Source organism: Aspergillus heteromorphus (genome assembly GCF_003184545.1).
Source record: "Aspergillus heteromorphus CBS 117.55 chromosome Unknown BO70scaffold_10, whole genome shotgun sequence".
Taxonomy (NCBI): Eukaryota; Fungi; Ascomycota; class Eurotiomycetes; order Eurotiales; family Aspergillaceae; genus Aspergillus; species Aspergillus heteromorphus.
In genome coordinates, this window is record NW_020290415.1 from 785,725 (window position 1) to 804,138 (window position 18,414).

The 18,414-nt window shown below is 53.2% G+C and overlaps 7 protein-coding genes across 7 annotated transcripts; 5 read left to right on the forward strand and 2 right to left on the reverse strand.

Moving 5' to 3' along the window:
* The first annotated feature begins 258 nt into the window (after positions 1-258).
* On the forward strand, positions 259-2,974 carry BO70DRAFT_361686 (alpha-amylase). The gene is made up of 10 exons (XM_025543101.1): positions 259-700; positions 763-817; positions 896-999; positions 1,065-1,220; positions 1,271-1,379; positions 1,437-1,599; positions 1,650-1,740; positions 1,795-1,869; positions 1,935-1,986; positions 2,049-2,974. The coding sequence occupies exons 1-10, from the start codon at positions 461-463 to the stop codon at positions 2,693-2,695; spliced, it is 1,692 nt and encodes a 563-aa protein (XP_025400033.1). The 5' UTR covers positions 259-460; the 3' UTR covers positions 2,696-2,974.
* Positions 2,975-4,311: 1,337 nt separating this feature from the next.
* BO70DRAFT_290781 (GPI anchored serine-threonine rich family protein) lies at positions 4,312-5,262 on the forward strand (the record flags this gene model as incomplete). The annotated part of the gene is made up of 3 exons (XM_025539370.1): positions 4,312-4,571; positions 4,668-4,943; positions 5,145-5,262. The coding sequence occupies 3 exons, from the start codon at positions 4,312-4,314 to the stop codon at positions 5,260-5,262; spliced, it is 654 nt and encodes a 217-aa protein (XP_025400034.1).
* Positions 5,263-6,009: 747 nt separating this feature from the next.
* On the forward strand, positions 6,010-7,254 carry BO70DRAFT_352404 (uncharacterized protein; the record flags this gene model as incomplete). The annotated part of the gene is made up of 1 exon (XM_025541795.1): positions 6,010-7,254. The coding sequence occupies one exon, from the start codon at positions 6,010-6,012 to the stop codon at positions 7,252-7,254; it is 1,245 nt and encodes a 414-aa protein (XP_025400035.1).
* A 1,415-nt stretch (positions 7,255-8,669) lies between these two features.
* BO70DRAFT_379357 (uncharacterized protein) lies at positions 8,670-11,270 on the reverse strand. Its single transcript, XM_025545337.1, has 2 exons — positions 10,771-11,270; positions 8,670-10,695 (listed from the first exon to the last, which is right to left on the reverse strand). Exons 1-2 carry the CDS (start codon positions 11,255-11,257, stop codon positions 8,771-8,773), a joined length of 2,412 nt encoding a protein of 803 aa, XP_025400036.1. The 5' UTR covers positions 11,258-11,270; the 3' UTR covers positions 8,670-8,770.
* A 648-nt stretch (positions 11,271-11,918) lies between these two features.
* Positions 11,919-12,768, reverse strand: BO70DRAFT_403874 (type 1 glutamine amidotransferase; the record flags this gene model as incomplete). Its single annotated transcript, XM_025547053.1, has 3 exons — positions 11,919-12,203; positions 12,258-12,332; positions 12,400-12,768. The coding sequence occupies 3 exons, from the start codon at positions 12,766-12,768 to the stop codon at positions 11,919-11,921; spliced, it is 729 nt and encodes a 242-aa protein (XP_025400037.1).
* Positions 12,769-13,394: 626 nt separating this feature from the next.
* On the forward strand, positions 13,395-16,213 carry BO70DRAFT_396020 (FMN-binding negative transcriptional regulator; the record flags this gene model as incomplete). The annotated part of the gene is made up of 2 exons (XM_025546583.1): positions 13,395-14,130; positions 14,742-16,213. The coding sequence occupies 2 exons, from the start codon at positions 13,395-13,397 to the stop codon at positions 16,211-16,213; spliced, it is 2,208 nt and encodes a 735-aa protein (XP_025400038.1).
* A 268-nt stretch (positions 16,214-16,481) lies between these two features.
* BO70DRAFT_28877 (uncharacterized protein) lies at positions 16,482-17,606 on the forward strand. Its single transcript, XM_025539291.1, has one exon. The coding sequence runs from the start codon at positions 16,750-16,752 to the stop codon at positions 17,461-17,463; it is 714 nt and encodes a 237-aa protein (XP_025400039.1). The 5' UTR covers positions 16,482-16,749; the 3' UTR covers positions 17,464-17,606.
* Positions 17,607-18,414: the final 808 nt, after the last annotated feature.

Genomic DNA, 18,414 nt, shown 5'->3' on the forward strand with positions numbered 1-18,414 from the left:
CGGTTCGAGACATGGGAAGCGAGCCAAAGAGAAGGGGGGGGGGGAGGCAGGAAAGTGGATGCGACGATAAGGGCAGGAAGGGCCAAAAGTCGACAGGGTCCGCGGGAACAGCGGGATTTCCTGGCGGGAGTTTTTAAGGTTTGCCTGTCAGACCAGCAAAAACTGGCCGATCGGGGCGACTTGAACAGGACACACAACTATCCATACGGCGGGCCGGTCGACAATACCAATACCAATACCCGTACCCGTACCCGTATCGTCACATCCCATACGACCCGTCCCGTTACCGTGGGAAGTAATCCAGGCACCCCCAAAGAGTTCGCATATTTGACATCGCCAATGACCTTAAGTAGGGCATGGCTAACTTTGCTCTACTTACATCCGTCACTTGATGCTGGGACCTATCCCATCACGCTTGTCTCTCCTTACTTTCCTCCTGGCTATGCAAACGCCACCGACCATGGGCGGGTGGTGGATGGCCGTCCTGGTGGCTGCCACTGTTGGGACCTCCACGGTGAATGCGGCTTCCCGAGACCAATGGGTCGGCCGGTCCGTCTACCAGATCGTCACCGATCGCTATGCCCGTTCCGACAATTCCACCACCGCCGCCTGCAATGCCGGCATGGGCACCTACTGTGGAGGCTCCTTCCAGGGTATCATCAACAAGTTGGACTACATCCAGGACCTGGGGTTCGATGCGGTAGGCCGCATTCTCTGTCTCTCCCGTCGCAGCCCCCCGCAACTCACTCACTCGGAACACAGATCTGGATCTCTCCGGCTCAGACTCAAGAGTCAACCCGCACGGCGGATCTCTCAGGTACGATCCCGATGTCGACCACCCAGAATCGTATACGTACATATCTATAGGTAGAGACTGAACCCCACCGCATAACAGCATACCATGGGTACTGGCCAAATGACCTGTATTCCATCAACTCCCACTTCGGCACTCCCGATGAGCTGAAAAAGCTGTCGTCCGCGTTGCACGCGCGTGGAATGGTGAGTCGCGTTGGAAACTCGGCTGCGATGGCCATTCATCCACCCAACTGACCACAAGAGAACAGTACCTGATGCTGGACATCGTCGTCGGGGACCTGGCCTGGGCTGGAAACTCCAGCACGGTCGACTACAGCACGTTCAACCCATTCAACGATGAGAAATATTTCCACCCCTTCAGGCTGCTCTCTTCCGACCCCACGAACGAGACCTGCGTTCTGGACGTAAGTCCGTTGCCTTGGTGTTATGAGAGCCATGCTCACCCCCTTCATAGTGCTGGATGGGAGACACCGTCATCTCGCTTCCCGACCTGCGAAACGAGGACACACAAGTCCAGCAGATGCTGGGCACATGGGTTTCGGAGTTCATCTCGAACTACTCCAGTAAGTTATAAACATTATCAACGTTGGTGACAGAGTTCTAACAACTGATGGCTTTAGTTGATGGGCTTCGCATCGACAGTGTCTTGAATATTGCCCCCGACTTCTTCTCGAACTTCACCAAGAGTGCGGGGGTTTTCACTCTCGGCGAGGGCGCCACGAACGATGCGGCCGATAATTGCCCGCTGCAGCCCAGCCTGAGCGGACTGTTGAATTATCCGTTGTAAGTAGTTTGGCAATATGTCCCGAAAGAGGGGGGCGTTGACCTTCTAGGTATTATATCCTCACGGACGCCTTCAACACGACCAACGGGAACCTGAGCACGATCGTCCAGTCCATCGATTACATCAAGCAGCAGTGCGAGGTGAGAACTTGCCAAACCATGGGATGATACTTGGAGCTCACTCGCCCTCGACAGGACGTCTTCGCCTTGGGAACCTTCACCGCGAACCAGGATGTCCCGCGCTTTGGCTCGTACACTTCGGACCTATCCGTAAGCCGAGTCCCCTCCATCTAGCTTGACACCGAGCACCCTCTGACTATAGAACTTCCGCTCAGCTGGCTCGCAACATTCTCACGACCGGCATGCTCGCTGACGGCATCCCCATCCGTAAGTTCAACCCCACTTCCCCCCAATGAGCCAACACCCAAAAACTAACCAAAACCACCCAGTCTACTACGGCGAAGAACAGCACCTTACAGGGGCATTCAACCCCGTCAACCGGGAAGCCCTCTGGCTCACCAACTATTCCATGAGTTCGACCTCACTCCCCTCCCTCGTGCAATCCCTCAACCGCATGCGCACCTACGCCAGCGGGGCCGGCCAGAACTACACGCTTTCCTCACAGTCCGGGACCAACTACCTCTCGTACGTCTCACTGCCGATCTTCAACTCGACCAACATCCTGGCCATGCGCAAGGGGTACGCGGGCAACCAGGTGGTGAGCGTCGTATCCAACCTGGGAGCCAAGCCCGCCACCCAAGCCACGACCAAGATCACGCTGGACGCCTCCGGCACCGGATTCCAGTCCCGGCAGAATGTCACCGAGATCCTGTCGTGCACGACGTTTGTCACGGACGGAAGCGGAAATCTGCCCGTCGACCTCAGCTCGGACGGCGGTCCGCGCGTGTTCTATCCCACGGACAGCCTGAACCGGAGCACGGAGATCTGTGGCAACCATACGGCGAGTCGCTCGGCGGCGTCTTCTGTTAGCCCGAAGGCGTCCACTGGGGCGGAGTCTTCGCTGTTCAGTTTGCCGTTGGAGAGGAGGGCTTTGCCTGTTACTGTTGCGGTGGCTACATCTTACTTGCTCATTTGATCTGATTTTGTTCCTCATTCTGGTTCTGATTCCCACCCTGGTCCTCTGGACCAACACCCACACTCCTTTCGGCTGCGCTTTTCCTTTCTGCTTATGTCTTCACGTTTCGTGACACGCTTTAATTTTGATTTCGAATCTGCCTGCTGTTATTTTGTTCGGATGGTTTCTGAAACCGTGGCTTGACTGCCACCTCCCTGCCTAGATAGACGATATACACTCTGGCTTGGTTTTATTGCGATAATATCATACGGGGCGCAGCGTCCTTTGTTCCATGTTTCATCTTCTCATTGCACAGTGCCCCGTGTACTAGCCATGTAATTCGCTGTGTGTTACCCTTCTTTCACTTCATTTTCATTGAAGCCAATCGCCTTGAAAGCCCTGAGGAAATGGTTATCTCTTTCCCGCGTAAATGTAATGCCTCTCATGAATGGCCTCGGGATATCCGACAGTGCCCGATGGGATGGGGCGCCCTGAGGATCGGGCACAGTCCACAAGCACCAGTTCCCGTCATTCCGTCCGTCGGCTGTAGTTGACCCAGACAAACAAGACCAGACAAGCCAGCAGACAGCAGGCAGCAGACAGCAGACGGCGGCAGTCAGATGGTAAGTCAGGAAGTAAGTAAGACAACAGGCCCATCCAGCCACCTGCCGTCCCGTCCGTCCATCCTCTTGGCCACGGTTATGCTTTGTTGGCGCCCATCGCCATCCCCGTCCCTGTCATGACGGGTATCGCATACCCGCGTCCCCTAACCGTGACCACACCATACCGTACCATACCATACCATACCATACCATACAAATCAAAAATAGATCTGCACTGGTTGACAGCCTCGATTTGCCTTATCGGCAAGTCCGTACGTGGTCTGGCAGTCCGAACCGCAGCCCGTAACTGCAGACAAAGAACAGGCCAACCCAGCCAGTCAGTTACCGTCCCTAGCGCCAACCCAGCCGGGACACGAGATTGGCCCTGATTGCAAAGGCTTGAATCTTGACACTGCAAGGGGACGGTGGGAAGAAGAAGAAAAAAGAAAAAAAAAAAAAAAAAAAGGGAAGGGAAGGCGAAGGGAAACAGGGTGTGCGAGGGTGCGTTGATCTGATTGGGGAAATGGTGTGGATGGTCCAAACGCAGTATGACAGGACGTGCTGGTGCAGAGGGTAATCCTGGTCCGTACTGTACCTACCTGGTGTAGCCTTGTTGTCGAGTTGAGCGAAGATACGTGGACTGGGCTGGACTGGACTGGGCTTGACTGGAGAATCAGCATCAGCATCAGAATGGAATGACAGTTCGGAATTCTGATTCTGTCGTTCGGTCAGAGAGGCGAGGCTCGTCCTGCAGATCACCTCGTATCGCATGTCTCGGTGTAGGGGTCCAGACAGCTGCGTGGTCTCACTTCTGTCGGTTCTGTTGGGCTTCGGTGGAGGTGGTGGTATTGATGGGTTGTTTCTGTATATAGCTCTTCTTTGAATAGACCGGCCATCGGTCTCCCGGTCAAGTGCGACTACTGTATATATAGTTTCATTTCCTGGCAAATCGAGGTCGTTTTCTCTGGCTTTTCTCTCCAGTAATTTGATTTGCATTGACTTGGACCGAATTGAATCGAATCAATCAAAAAAAAAATGCGCTACTCATTCACTGTCGCTTCCCTGGGCCTGATCTCCTCGGCGCTGGCCATCACGATCACCGCGCCGACGGCAGGCACCGAGTGGGATTTCTCCACCCCCCAGACCATCAAGTTCACCAGCGATGCCAGTGACCCGTCCTACATCAGCATCATCCTGAAGACCGAGGATGGCTCCTTCCAGGTCAAGCTGGCCGACAACGTGAAGACCTCTTCGGGGGAATACACGACCCAGCCTGATCCTAGCATTTCGAACGGGTATGCATGCAACTGCCCGTGGATTGCCGGAGTAGAAACAACAAAAGAGCACAGACGGAGAGGGAAACGCTAACATGATTATCCGGATGATGCTAGATCCGACTACGAGATCCAGATTATCGATTCTTCGGGCCAGCTCGCCGTGAGCCCCGTCTTCACGGTCGAGAAGGGTGCGTCGAGCGCTGGTACCAGCACCTCTTCCTCCTCCTCCTCCTCCTCGTCGTCCTCGTCGTCTACCTCAACTTCCACCTCGTCCTCTTCCACCACTTCATCCTCTTCATCCCTCTCCACCACCACCACCACTTCATCATCATCTTCATCTTCTTCTACAAGTGAGACCACATCCACTTCAGTCATCCCCACGACGACGGTGTCCTCCACACCCGGGTCGTCAACCAGTCCATCGCCTTCACCTTCACCAGGCAAGATGCAACTTCACCCATTGCTGCAAGGCGACCATACTGACACAATCTTCCTTTTTTTCACAGCGTCAACCACTTCCGCCTCTGCTTCGTCTTCGTCCGCTTCCTCCAAGATCACAACCGCTGCGTCCACGATGTCCGCGACGTCCAGCTCGAACTCCACCAGCACTGGGGCTTTGCAGTCCGTTGGTGCGGCGTCGGCGGGGTTCAGCGCTCCCAAGGGAGCTGTGGCGCTCCTTGGTGCTGCTATTGCCCTCTTCTACGTTTAGGTCAGGGAGGGCAATGTGACAGATGGTATGGCATATTTGTTGATGTCGTTTACGAGTGATGAGATGGAAGGACGAGGGGTACTGCCGGCTGATTTCATTAGGTTTCATAGGTTTACTAGAGAGCTATCAATTTGAACTACATACGGTATATAACACTTCCGAAGCGTAGGATATATTTTAATTCCGCTTGGATATATAAAGTCGTTCAATGTACTCATCAATCACTAGCAGCGGCACACTGTACACAACACAACTTTCCTCAACCCCTTTACTGTTTTACAGGCATGAAAACGACTATACATCACTTTCCAATCAAACCAAGACCCCCAATCCAACCCCAAATCCGCCAAAATGCATCCAAACTCTTATACTCGCAGCGAATGCTTAATCGGGCAACACAGAAGCAAAATAGTGGGTAACTCTCCCCTCAAACCAATCAAGATATGCCCATCGCTCTAGTGATGCCATTCCTTTCCCTTCTGGCTCTAGCATGCTGCTCCGCCACGCAGAAACATACTCACGTGACGGGGCGCAATGGATGAAGCTATCGTGGTCATGATACAAAATCGGGCATGTATCTATCTCAGGATCCTCGCAGGCTTTTAAACTCCTCATCGCCAATATAGCCAAGCACCTTATAATAACTGCCCTGGTCCGGACGTACACCGACCTCCGAGACACCGGATAGTGATACCCGGACACACCCCTTTCTCACCACCATCTCCCTCACCCTCCGCAACAAAAACAATGACGGAACACATCTACCACTCGGCACCCACCCGTCGCCTCCTCCTAATCTACATCCACGGCTTCAAAGGCTCCGACACGACCTTCCAGCATTTCCCCACCCACGTGCACAACCTCCTCTCCACCCTCCTCCCCTCCCACGAGATCTACACCCGCGTGTACCCGCAATACGAAACCCGGGGCGAGATGCAAGCGGCCGTCGCGCAATTCAGCAGCTGGCTGTCCCCCCACGAGTCCCCGGACCTGGACATCATCCTGCTGGGCCACAGCCTGGGCGGGATCCTCGCCGCGGACGCAGCGGCCCTCACACCAACGTCAACCCCAACCCCGACCGGCGGCGCACAACACCATCATCATCAACCCCAATTCCAACCCAAACACCGCATCCTCGGCCTCATCAACTTCGACGTCCCCTTCCTCGGCCTCCAGCCACGGGTCTACCACACCAGTCTGAGCAGTTTCTTCCTGCAGAAGAACTTTCCGGGGGACGACGAGCGGCCGAGTACATTTGCGACCGCGAGTGCGAATTACGTTGCACCTGTGATGGTCACGGTCGCGGATGACCATGGACGTGAGGATGAGGTTTCAGTTGGGATAGACGGTATCGGTGTGATGGGCGGGTTGAAAAAGCATTTCCGCCAGCATCAAAAGAAGAAATCCGAACCCAAGAAGTCGCTGGTCGATCGATTCGCGCCGTCGCTGAAATTCGCAAATTGTCTGAATGATTCGGCGGAGCTGAGGAGGCGATATGCCTGGTTGATGGAGCTGGAGGCCGCGGAGGATAGTCCCGCCAGGGTTCGGTTTGTGAATTATTATGCGGAGAGTACGGGGGAGGGGCCCAAGGCAGGTGCCAGTGGTGCGGCGAGGCCGGTGGTTAGGGCTGCGGCGTCAGAGTCTAGTCTCCTTGGGACGGGGATGGGGACGGGGACGGTAGGCGAGCTGGAGGGTGTTTCTCGGTCGGTCTCTGAGTCGGGATCCGCGGAGATGGTGGGGACTGGGACTGGGACTGGGAGGAAATTGCGCCGGTTTGCGGTCTTGCCCTCGAAGGATGGGAGTGGGTTGTGGGATGATTCGCTGTGGGTGCCGGTGTTGATGGAGGATATGGATGAGGTGACGGCGCATATGTCGATGTTTGTGGCGCAGGGTGCGAGGTATGAGCGGCTGGTGGGGGAGACGGTGAGCCAGATTGAGGGCTGGGTGCAGAGGGATCTGGATCGTAGGTGGTTGCAGCATGTTAGGCTGTGAGGGGGGTTCTTTTATTTATGACGTTGCTGTAGATATATGGCAAAAGCTGGGGTCGGTTGCAAGACAGATAGATGTATATAAAATTGTTCCAATTTCGCACATTCGGAGGATTTGGACTGGTAGAACCGCTTTCGGTGTGATTTTATGATTCTCTCGTAGAGGCGGGGTGGTATGGATAAATGGACTAAATACCAGGGTGGGTTTATCCAGCTAACCGACTCCTGCTTCTCTCTCAAAATATAGTGATGGATATCATCCATCGAAAAGGTCCTTATCGTGTAGTTTCTGCCAGTGCAGAATCTACAAGATTCGCCAGTTCCGCCAGAAACCTCTTCACCAACCTCATACGATCCGGAGTTCTCTTCTGCGATAGATGGCTCGGTTCTTGTTCAGGCGGGGAACCGATCTTCTGCAGACGCGCCTGTTGGTGGGTGCCTGGGTCTATCCGGTTAGGAGGGTGATGTCCATATTCACTGGATGGCGATAGAGCGCGGCGCACCTAGGGAGAGTCGGGCTGAATACATGGCGAGCACCAGTTACATTACGGCTTTGCTCCGTCGCATTTGATCTACTTCCAGTGAGTCTAGAGCCAATATGCAGCGAAGGTCACACGATGAGGGCAACCCAACTAACGTTCTTCCGCCAGCATGAGTAGCAGGCAAACCCGTTCGGTTTCTGGACCCCGGACATTTTGCCACATGCAGGATTCCGTTCAACGCATACGGAGTACTCGGGTTTTGGAATGTGGTCCAGATCGAGGCGATGATTGTGACATCCGACTCCATGTGTTTGTCATCGCCCGATCCGTGGGCTTGTGGGGCAGACCTTGCGAGGATCTCCGGTGCGAAGTAGGGCTCCGGATCGGCCCCAGGTGCAATCTCCGCTGCTTGAGCGAAAATCCCAGCCATCCCATTGGTCGTTGAAGATAAATTGGGGTCTCGTCGCCCGCGAAAATGTCTGATGGGGCTTTTCAGCGGAAAGATAGGCCCTCCAATTGGCTACCCTGCATTCTGACATGTTTGTTTCTTTCGCCCCCAATGTCACTATGCGGAAGAAAGATCCGCACAGGGGGGAGGAGAGGGGCTCCAGGAATATAAATGCCCGAGACATGCAGCTTCTTCACAATTCCCTGATGCCGATCATCCAGCAAAAAACCAGCCAGCCACCGCTGGACCTATCCAGCTAACCCAAGCTATCACCGCAACAACCCGGCCATCTCCGCCGCTTCTACAACCTCAGCTCCGCCGTCGACGGCGACTGGCCTCATATGATATATTCTTGCACAGTGTGGCTGCGGGATTTGGTCTACTCCTCATCAGACACATTGTACCTATACCCGGATTCACGATATATATCACCCGATGTCCATCAATGCCATGCCATGGTAAAGAAATCATACCAATTGATCTTCATTTCAAACCACCGTCGGAGTTACAACTAGTTGACTAAAACGATGTCTTGACAACCTCTCAGCCAGGTGTATCCCCATGTCTATGAATCCATCCAAGTCTCTCCATCACACCAGATAAACAGCCTGCGGCTCGCAATCGTTAAAGAGCGAGGTAATGCCCGCGTCCCAAAAATGCGAATAAATGCCAATCCGCTCAAACTGCAATCTGGTCTGCCCCGGGCACTTCCGCAGCACCAAGCCGGCAGACCGGACCCCTGATTCGTACTGGCCCGGGGTGGAATACACCGGCTGATCGCCCCTCGACACGATCATCAAGTACACCTCCTCTGCGTCGGGATAGCTGCCAGAGTGATCCAGAAAGATTGTGGCGCTCTGAGCTTCACCAGTGGCCTTGGCCACTTGGACCCTCCTCAATTGAAACCCCGTCTCTTGAGGCTGAGGCTGCAGTTTCTCGGGGAGACGTTGGAACCGAGTATCCGGCCGGGGCTCATGACGAGCCTCCAACAGGGCCACTATGACCTTTGCCCGGAGCTTCACATACCCCCCAGCTCCCTGATCAACTGCCAACTGCCCATACGGATTATCATCATACTCGGGGATTAATTCGTGCCCGAGCACCTCAATCTCCGACCTCGGACGGTGAAGATAATTGCCAACGAACTCGATCTGCCCATCATGGGCACACCATGACCAGGACGGCGCCCGATATTTATCTGGACGGACCAATGGCTTACGTTCTCTTTGCCCGAAATACCGGTCGCTGCCAGGATTCATCGCGTATCGGGGCGCCCACAGAAGTCCCATAGCCAGATCCCGAGCCCACAATCCGACGACATACTGATCATTCAAGGCCAGGGCTTGCGTGCGTGCGATGCCGGAAAGCGCAGGAAGTTTGTCGGTCGACACGGTCAGGTCGCGACAGGTGTAGTCCTCCACAATTCTGTACCAGGCTTGATACAAGTTCTCGTTGCTATATTCCTGTCCGGAAACATCGGTTCCTGCCACGGCCGAACCGACAGCCAGATTATCCAGCGACTTGTGGCGTCGTGGTCTTTTGATGTCTTCGATGTCGCGTCCGTACTCTGAGCGCTGGGGACAGCTAAATAGGCCTAGTCCGAGCATATCGGTTACTCCGATGTAGAGTTTTCGCGGCGACAGGAGTCGTTCCTGTAGGGTCCAGCCTCGAGTGTTCCATAAGGACGAGTCTAGCGCGTCCTCGGCGGCCAGGAACGGATGCCAAACCAGGTGGTCCAATTCGCCTGTGTAAGATAGCGGTTGGATGAAGAATGAGCCGCGGATGTCAGGGTGATGTTCGACTGAATATGAAATGGCGACTATGGAATCCGGGCTGGGTGCAGGTCTCTCCAGGACGCCTTGGAGGGGTGTATCGGTGGTAACCAAGAAAATCGTCAGATACGATGACATGTAGATGCTGTGCATCTTGGCCGATTCCGTGGCCCAGTCGCGGCGGGACTCTTCCTGTTGGATCTTGAGGAGGGTTTTGTCGACGGTTTTGGTTTCTTTTTGGATGATGCAGAGACTGTCGATCCAGAGATGGAAAATACCTAACTCGCAGCAAATGTCAACGACATCTTTGAAACCTTGCGGTAGAGCCGGGGTGGTGTCGTCTGGCGAGGACGGTGATAGTGGGATATTGTGGAAATGCTCTTTCAGGTTGCTAGGGGTTGTGGTGAGGAAGTCCTCGTAGCCCCAACGGTAGCTGAGTGCGACGTATTTGATGCTTCCGGTGCCCTCTCGACAGTTTGACCCATATGCATTGCCGGGATCTCCAAGGTCTTTTGTTTCGACCAGCCGAAGTTTTCTCCCGTCCTGGTTTTGGGTGATCTCGATGAGCCGGGAAGGCAGCCTATCGGACTCGGATTCTCCAGGGCGAACAGGGCTCGATACATGAATATGTTCTTTATCGCAGTCCAACAACTGATCCCGAACAACCTTTGCATTCGCAGCCGAGAGAATGTGCTGTTCCGGATGGGGATACGCAATGCCCAGGTACCGCGCGAGAGGGTCATCTGATGAGAGTCAACCTCATGGCCACGCTGTACAAGAGCAAAATTATCCATCAAAAGAAACGAACGACAACCCACCAGAGTGTGCACACAATTTGAAATAAACTCTACCATCAGGCCCCGTAAAGTCATTAACAGACCGATCACGTCCCGGCTCCAGGACGTCCCATTCCACGCAGACAGCCGCGAATGTACTCCTGTCATCATCCGAAGGTCTATACGCCGCCATGATCGACATCTTTGCCACCTTGACCGTCAGTCTCTTCCCGGCGTTTCTCTTCAAGGCCCATCTATGGACACCTTCATCCGCAATGCCACGAAGCAAGGAATCCCGGAGCAGTGCACAGAACCCGCATCCTGTCTCGCCTTCTGCCGACTCTCTCAGCCGCGGCAGATCAGGCAGGTCATCGCGACAGCCATATGGAACGGTAACTGACTGCTGTCCCGCGGGAAATTGCAGATGGAGTTCGTCATTGTCTGCTCTCTTTTCCGTGAATCCGTATGGACTCAGGGATTCTGCTGTAAAATGGAGAAATTTGCATTTTTCGCACAGATTGCTCGACATTTCTTCGGGAGATTTGATGAGGGCTCACTCATTGTTTTTTCACTCCGCTGGAGAGAGGAGGGTGGGGTAATCCCGTAATTAGGCATTCGCCTTGCGGGGGTGGATGCCCAATAAGGTATGAATATTATCGGCTAAGTGGTTCGACACGTGGCGAGAGAATGTTGGTTCTTTATAGATTTACCTTTCATCGAATTTATTTCATTTAAGAATAATAGTCAAAGGGTCAAACAAACAGAGCACCCACTACGGCGCGACGTGGGGCAGAAAGTGATGTCGAATATGAGTCGGGACCGAGGATGCGGGGTGCCGAAGGGACTGGGAGAAGACAGAAGACAGCCTGGAAGCACTCGCTTTGAAGGAGCAGATATTGTATGGCCACTGTAGTCTCAGCATGCTTTCACTCTGTACTGTGAGGCATTTGAGGCAATATTTCAATAAGGGAATACTTCCAGAAGTCGGCGCAACGTAGGATCTCACTCCTGCCCTAGTTTGGCGACTAGATACTAAGTAGTGGCATTGACGCTGAGTATTTCCCGTCCCCTCGGGGATCCCCGGTCATTCCCCTTTGGTATTGAAGAGGACGATTTGCTCCGCAATCTTCATGCATTGGCAACGAAAGGATATCTTACTTGTTCCCAACGATATATTTACAGTATGAAACTCACTCCCGGACCCACTCAATGACCCGTCTCAGCACTTCAAAACCATCTGTCGGCTGATCAAGCTTTACCAGGTGATCCTCCAGTTCCTGCTTTGACAGATTGCCATTATACACATCATCCTCCTCCAACAACAATTTCTTCGCGAGTGCAGGTTGCACCTCAGGATGCGCCTGGAGCGACAGAATTGTATTCTCCTGGTTGACGAACATCTCATGATTCTCAGCCAGATGAACGAAGCCCAATCCCGGTCGCGCAACCTCTCGTACATGGAACTCGGGGAGTCTCTAGACTGGAATTAGCAGAAATCCCGGCAAAAAGGCAATCCGTGAGCAACATACGTAGGTAGCAACATCATCGGGGGTAGAAAAAAACTTCTTCCCGGCTGGTGTCAATTTGATATCCTCGATACCTGCCTACAACGATCACACATCGTCAGCCAACGCGTGCGTTCCTGTCTACGTGGTGGAGGATGATACTTACAATTGGACCGGTAGATACCGCTCGCACCTCCCCACCAAAAGCCCTCGAGATAGCTTGATGGCCCCAGCAGATTCCCAGAACCTTGGTATCGGGTGCTTCCCGTGCAGTAGCTCGCAGAAAGTCCAGTACAGCGAGAACCCAGGGCTCGGAGGAGGACGCATCTGCCTTGCCACCGCTTAGGATGATCAGGTCGTATTTCTGGGGATCGGGGAAGGTTCCTTCGAAGACGGGATCGTACATGTTTACCTGCGCGGTGGGTGCAACAGCCTGAAGGGCGGCATGGTAGCAGTTTCTCACGTCATCCCAGAACTCGTTACCTGGGGGGGTGTTGATGAGGACAGCGATGCGGAGGGGCGATGGGTTGATCATGATGCTGGATTGCTATTGTGTTCGGTATGAGTCCAACAGTGTGAGCTTAGTAGATAATTTCGAGCTGAACATGTTGGATAGGAATTTTTTCCTGGTTTTTATAGTTTATCCATGATCATTCTGGTTACTTTGGATTCCATACTGCATTTGGCCCGGGAGGATGTATTCTTCTCATTTTGGTGGGGCATCGCACAGGCACACCGCATATGGTAAGGGGACATCCTAAACACACAACTTGTCCGCTTTCCATTAGGAAATAGATTTTCAAATATTTCGCTGAATCCACAGCTCTTCCATCACAAAAACCTATCTTCTGCGCCCCTCCAGAATTGGCATTAACCCGAATCGGGTGCGCGGGAGCGATCGGATCAGATCCCGAGGGGGGTACAGGACCCACAAATTACCGAATGGGGTGAGCAAGAACGATAGACCCCCACCTTGGCATTTTGGAGTCATCGAAGATGATAATGATCTTCATCGAATTGCGTGTTTCTGATTAATATTTGGCCGATAACAAGATCCGCGTTGACTGCCGATAAGGACTTTCCCAGTGTATATAACCCCCAACTGAGCTCACAAATTTTCTCTCACCCCCAAGCATCACATCCCCCCAACATCTCCCAATCATGTTCTTCGGCAGTGCACACACAGAAAACGACACGGAGGTTCTCCTCCAATTCATCCAGGAGAACCCCCTCGGAATGCTGATCACGGGCATGGACTGCTCCTCCCAGGACTTCCTCCAATGCACCCACGTGCCATTCGTGCTAGACCTCCCCAACACCTCCGCCAACCAATCTCCCACCCCGAAACTGCGCGCCCACATTGCGAAACAGAACCCCCAAGTGAAAGCCATCCTCGAATCCGCAAACAACTCACCATCAGAAACAATATCTCTTAACCGCGACGTGCTCGTCGTCTTTAACGGACGACATGACCACTACGTGACCCCCAAATTCTACACCGAGACCAAACCTGACACGGGCAAAGTGGTGCCGACGTGGAACTACTCCGCCGTGCAGATCTACGGGAAGCTTTCCATGTACTATGATTCCAAGACCCCAGAGGCAGGGGCCTTTCTGGCGAAGCAGATGCATGATCTGTCAGAGCAGTGCGAGACGCGGATCATGGGGATCACTGGTGGAGACCGACCGGAGCCGTGGAAGGTGAAGGATGCGCCGGAGCGGTATCTTGAAATAATGCAGAGGAATGTGGTAGGGATCAAGATTGAGATCGGGAAGATCGAGGGGAAGTTTAAGATGAGTCAGGAAATGAGACTGGGGGACCGGAACGGCGTGGTGAAGGGGTTTGCAGACTTGGGAGGGGAGACGGGCCAGGCTATCTCGGCTCTGGTCCAGGAGCGTGGGGAGTTGCACGATAAGAAGAAGGCGATAGAGTAATGAATAGAGCCCAATATCGGAGTAAACAATGCCTTTGAGAATGACAATGAGTGAAATAAGGAGTTATTCACTAGAACCCCAATCCAATTGCACTCGGAGTGTTACGGTCTGTAGCCCTGTCTGGCATGCCCAGACATATTTCCTAATTAGGGTTAGGTCCGCTCGGCACAGATGCCTCTTCCGTCCATTTCCGTCCCTTTTCCCCGCCGAATCCCTCATTTGCCACTGACTCATATGACGGATGTTGAAGATTGGGGGTGTGGCGGTGCCTCGACCCATCCACAACAAGCAATCAATCGTAACATACCTGCCACATGTACGGGCCTGCTCCTCCTAGACCGAAAAAGACAGACATTACCCGTTCGCGCAAGGGTTGCAAAAGTTGTCGCAACCGAAGAACCAAATGTGACGAACGGAGGCCAACATGCGGAACCTGCGCCAGATTGGGCAAGGATTGTGACTATGTCAAACCCATGCTCAAGTTTCACATCATAACTATCGGGGAGTCAGGAGTATCACCACCATCATCATTATCATCGTCATCATCATCACTACCACATGATGTGCTGTCAGAAGAGACGATCCCAGAGCTAGCCGGGAATCAAAAGCTGGCCATCCAAACCGAGCCAGATGTCCCCGGTATAGGAAGCATTGATATAATCAAATCTTTGCAAATCACTGAGAGAGATGTGTTCTACTCAACATACTGGGAGGATAACTGCCTAACGGCCTTACATCCAGTCTTCCACTCGGTCACCCTATTAACCGCTGACCATCCCATCCTGAACGACGCCATCCTAGCCCTATCCTCCTGCAACATTGCCCGTCTCCATAGTGAACGCAGAGAACCATCGACGGAGCTGACGGGACGATTGAGTCCCAGCCTCGTGCACCAAACAAGGAGCCATCTGTACTATTCTTCTGCGATCCGAAAACTTGCCGCAATGCAACCATTGGACTACAGTCAAAACTCAACAGTGGTTCTAACCGTCCTTGTTCTATTCGCCCACCTTGAACAGGCGATGGGAAATTTCAAGGGCTTTTACTGCCATGTCCAAGGGACGATGGATCTTCTCGAATGGCATGACAGCGTCGGCGACATGGCCATCAAGTCGCTGCTCACTTCATGGATGCAAATCCGGTACGTCGTCTGGTGGGCTCGCGCATATTTCAGCTCCCTGGATATCCATCTGCGACTTCCGTCGATTCATCTGCCCCTCTCGCTGGCAGGAGTGCGAGGGCCTCAAACTCTCCACGAGCGCCGTGTGAAGGTCCTCAGCATCATGTGTGAGTCACATCGACTGAACTTCAAGACCGTGCTTCGGCATTTCAGGGACCTGGGATCCACCAAGGAGAGGGTTGATGAGTCCGACGAGAGCGACGCTGATTGCACCACCCTTCTGCATCAAGAGGCAGCGAGACTAGACGAATGGATCCGACATCTTCCACCATCCGAGGAGCCACTCTACAGACACAATGACATGGGCAGACCCACAATAAGCTTCCAGTCTCACGATGCAGCGCTCAACTACGCATACTATGTAGTAGCGCGTATCATGCAGTGCACCGGCTTCTTGAGACTGATATGCGATCCTAGCTCCCCGAACACAGAGCAGGAATGTCACGAAGAGGAGCTCTGGGTGCAGACATTGTTGCAGGTTGCACAAGGTAGCAATATGCAAACATCTCTCTCCCGAAATAGCTATACCATTGGGTTCTCAGGCCTACTCCTGGCGGGAATCTTGCGATGCCGGAGTCTTCCACTTGGATTGGAGATTCAGAACTGGCTGCAAAGATTAATGGACCTGCAGCCGACGGAGGAGGGGGCTTTCCCGGTTTATCAGACCTTAAGTGTCGTCAAAGCGGTCAATCGACTGAGGATGGTCGGTCGAGATGTGGCTGCTGTTACGCAGCCGGTGGATGATGGGGGTGGATCCCCCAAGGTGACTGTCTATAATAGCCAGTCTATTTCCAGCCTTTTCTTCTATGGAAAATACCGAAAAGACAATGCTTATTTTCAGGAGTGCATTACCTTGGGCGACTAGATGCTCCTGTATAGCTCTGGAATTGAAGCGATGACTTACTTGGGCAGCTTTGTCTTTGCATTGAGCTCATACGCTAAATAGCCCTAGCAGTCAATGTTGGCGATGTTGCAATCTCACTCCCACTTATTTACAGGAGTGACCGCTCCCCCCATCTCCTTTATCGTCAAAAGAGCCGCGCTAAGTCCGGAAATGTCTTCATCCTCTCCAAATAACGCAGAGTCCCTGTTGACGTCAATGTTGTCTGACAAAGGAACCCAGGTGTTCAACCAACAGCTGGGGCAGTGCAGCCCTGCCCCAACCCACTAAGCCTCACTGGTGCTAGTAGCAAGCAGCGCGCCGTTTTGCCCGATGCTAAACTGCTCCACTATCCACGAACTAGCCACCGAAGATATTCTTTGGGCGTCGAAGGATCAAAGCACCGAGATCCTCCGTGATAGGCACCGTTGCCACCCAGGGTACAAAAGGCGGGTCATATCCTCGAAGTCCGGGTACACAAGACTGCAATTATCCGTTCCAGTACCACAATCCTAACCACGATGAAATTCAACCCTTCAATCGCGCTCCTCTCTCTCGCGACCGTCGCCCTCGCCGCCCAGCAACCCCTCGCAGAAGACCCCTCCGCGACCGGGGTGAACACCCACGATGATACATCCCACCAGCCATCCGAACCCGAAGCCAGCGACTCTCTCAAGCAACGCCTCGGAATCAACGCCATTCAACAGCTTGCTCAATCATTCTTCAACACCGAATCCGAGCCGACAACCGAGTCGACCACTGAGTCGACATCCGAGAAGAAATGCGTTGATTCGGATGATTTTGCCCATCACATCGGCAAGGCCCTCGCCGATTCCCAAAACGAGAAACTACGCGACGAACTAGACAAACTAGACGGGAAACGAAAACAAGGCCAGGCCGGTGTCGAATACATCAAACTCAACCTCGAGGACTTTGAGGAGAAGCAATGCGGTGGTTTCGAGCGGATTTATGGCGAATGGCGATACTCGTTCAAGTCGAACATGGCGGACTCGGAATGCGATTACACATCGTTGAGCCAGACGGTGGGGAGAGCCGTAGGGGAGTTTGTGGATAAGAAGCATTTCAAGAATTGCAAGAGGGATTGTGACACGATGTGTCTGCGGTTTGACCAGGGTGGGCCATGGGATGGCTACGTGAGGTTGGGGAAGAAGGACAAGTTTGATCGCTTTGCGTACTGTGGGCCCACGTTGAGCTTGGTTCCGAATCGGCTGTAGGCGATGTCCTGGCCTGGGGAAGGGATAGAGGGCTGTTGGTGTAGTGCTTGGTGTCGATGATTGCGGGTCTCGCCAGCCGCCAGATGTCCTAGGCAGTGATTATGCAGTCAAAACTTTCGTACTTGAGTTCGAAGACTTTCCTTCAAATAGTAAGCCCAATGCATTTGAAAGATCCAAGTCATGTGCACATAGATAGAGACAGATGACACGGGAAGGCTATTCAGAAAGGGAGGGAAGAGCTCCATACCATGTAAAGACGAGGAGAACGGGCAGTCTCAGTTGAACTCGAGATGGACTTTTCAATTGTGGTTGATTAATACATTTTATAGGACAGTGGCAGCTTTGATATCGATCTAATGTTTGTTGAGGATTACCCACCGTGAAGTTCGGCGGTATTAAGGAGCCGAAGTATGGCCGGACTTATAACCCACCGAGGCAGGGATTCTGCGATGATATGCATATTGTCGACAGAGCTCGCAGTGTGGAACCACGCATATCTTTCAGTTTTATACGCACGCGTTCAAGAATCAGAAATGGACTGCTCCTATATCCTCCCACTCGGAGAGCGGGCCATAGCGAGTGCCCGCTGAGCTTCATGGACATGTACTTCATGCCAATTGACCGCATTTTCAACCTAGCAGGAGCACTTGACCGCCACCGATTCTGTCTACCTCGTTACGCCGGCTTCACCCGGCCAAGAACTTGCTCAAGATCTATCCCGCCATACTACCATTGCAGGAAACTTATTTCAAGGGGACGCCACGGAAGGTTTTAGTGATGGTCGGGTTGGTTGGTAAGTAATTGGTCCGTGTACTGGAATATATTCCCATGTCATGCTTCCGTCAACCAACTGATTCAATCGAGACCCAAGGCCTGACTAGACACGTCCTGGAGGAAGGCCGCCTACCCAGCCACATTGCCAAGAAGAAACCCTTATCTCAAGCATTCCCT

Bases quoted from the DNA above. Each gene is read 5' to 3' on its own strand.
- BO70DRAFT_361686 (XM_025543101.1), top strand. From the start codon at position 461: ATGGGCGGGTGGTGGATGGCCGTCCTGGTGGCTGCCACTGTTGGGACC. The intron at 701-762 runs GTAGGCCGCATT...CTCGGAACACAG, and splicing joins AGGACCTGGGGTTCGATGCG to ATCTGGATCTCTCCGGCTCA. The intron at 818-895 runs GTACGATCCCGA...ACCGCATAACAG, and splicing joins CCGCACGGCGGATCTCTCAG to CATACCATGGGTACTGGCCA.
- BO70DRAFT_379357 (XM_025545337.1), bottom strand. From the start codon at position 11,257: ATGTCGAGCAATCTGTGCGAAAAATGCAAATTTCTCCATTTTACAGCA. The intron at 10,696-10,770 runs GTGGGTTGTCGT...GACTCTCATCAG, and splicing joins CAAATTGTGTGCACACTCTG to ATGACCCTCTCGCGCGGTAC.
- BO70DRAFT_28877 (XM_025539291.1), top strand. From the start codon at position 16,750: ATGAAATTCAACCCTTCAATCGCGCTCCTCTCTCTCGCGACCGTCGCC.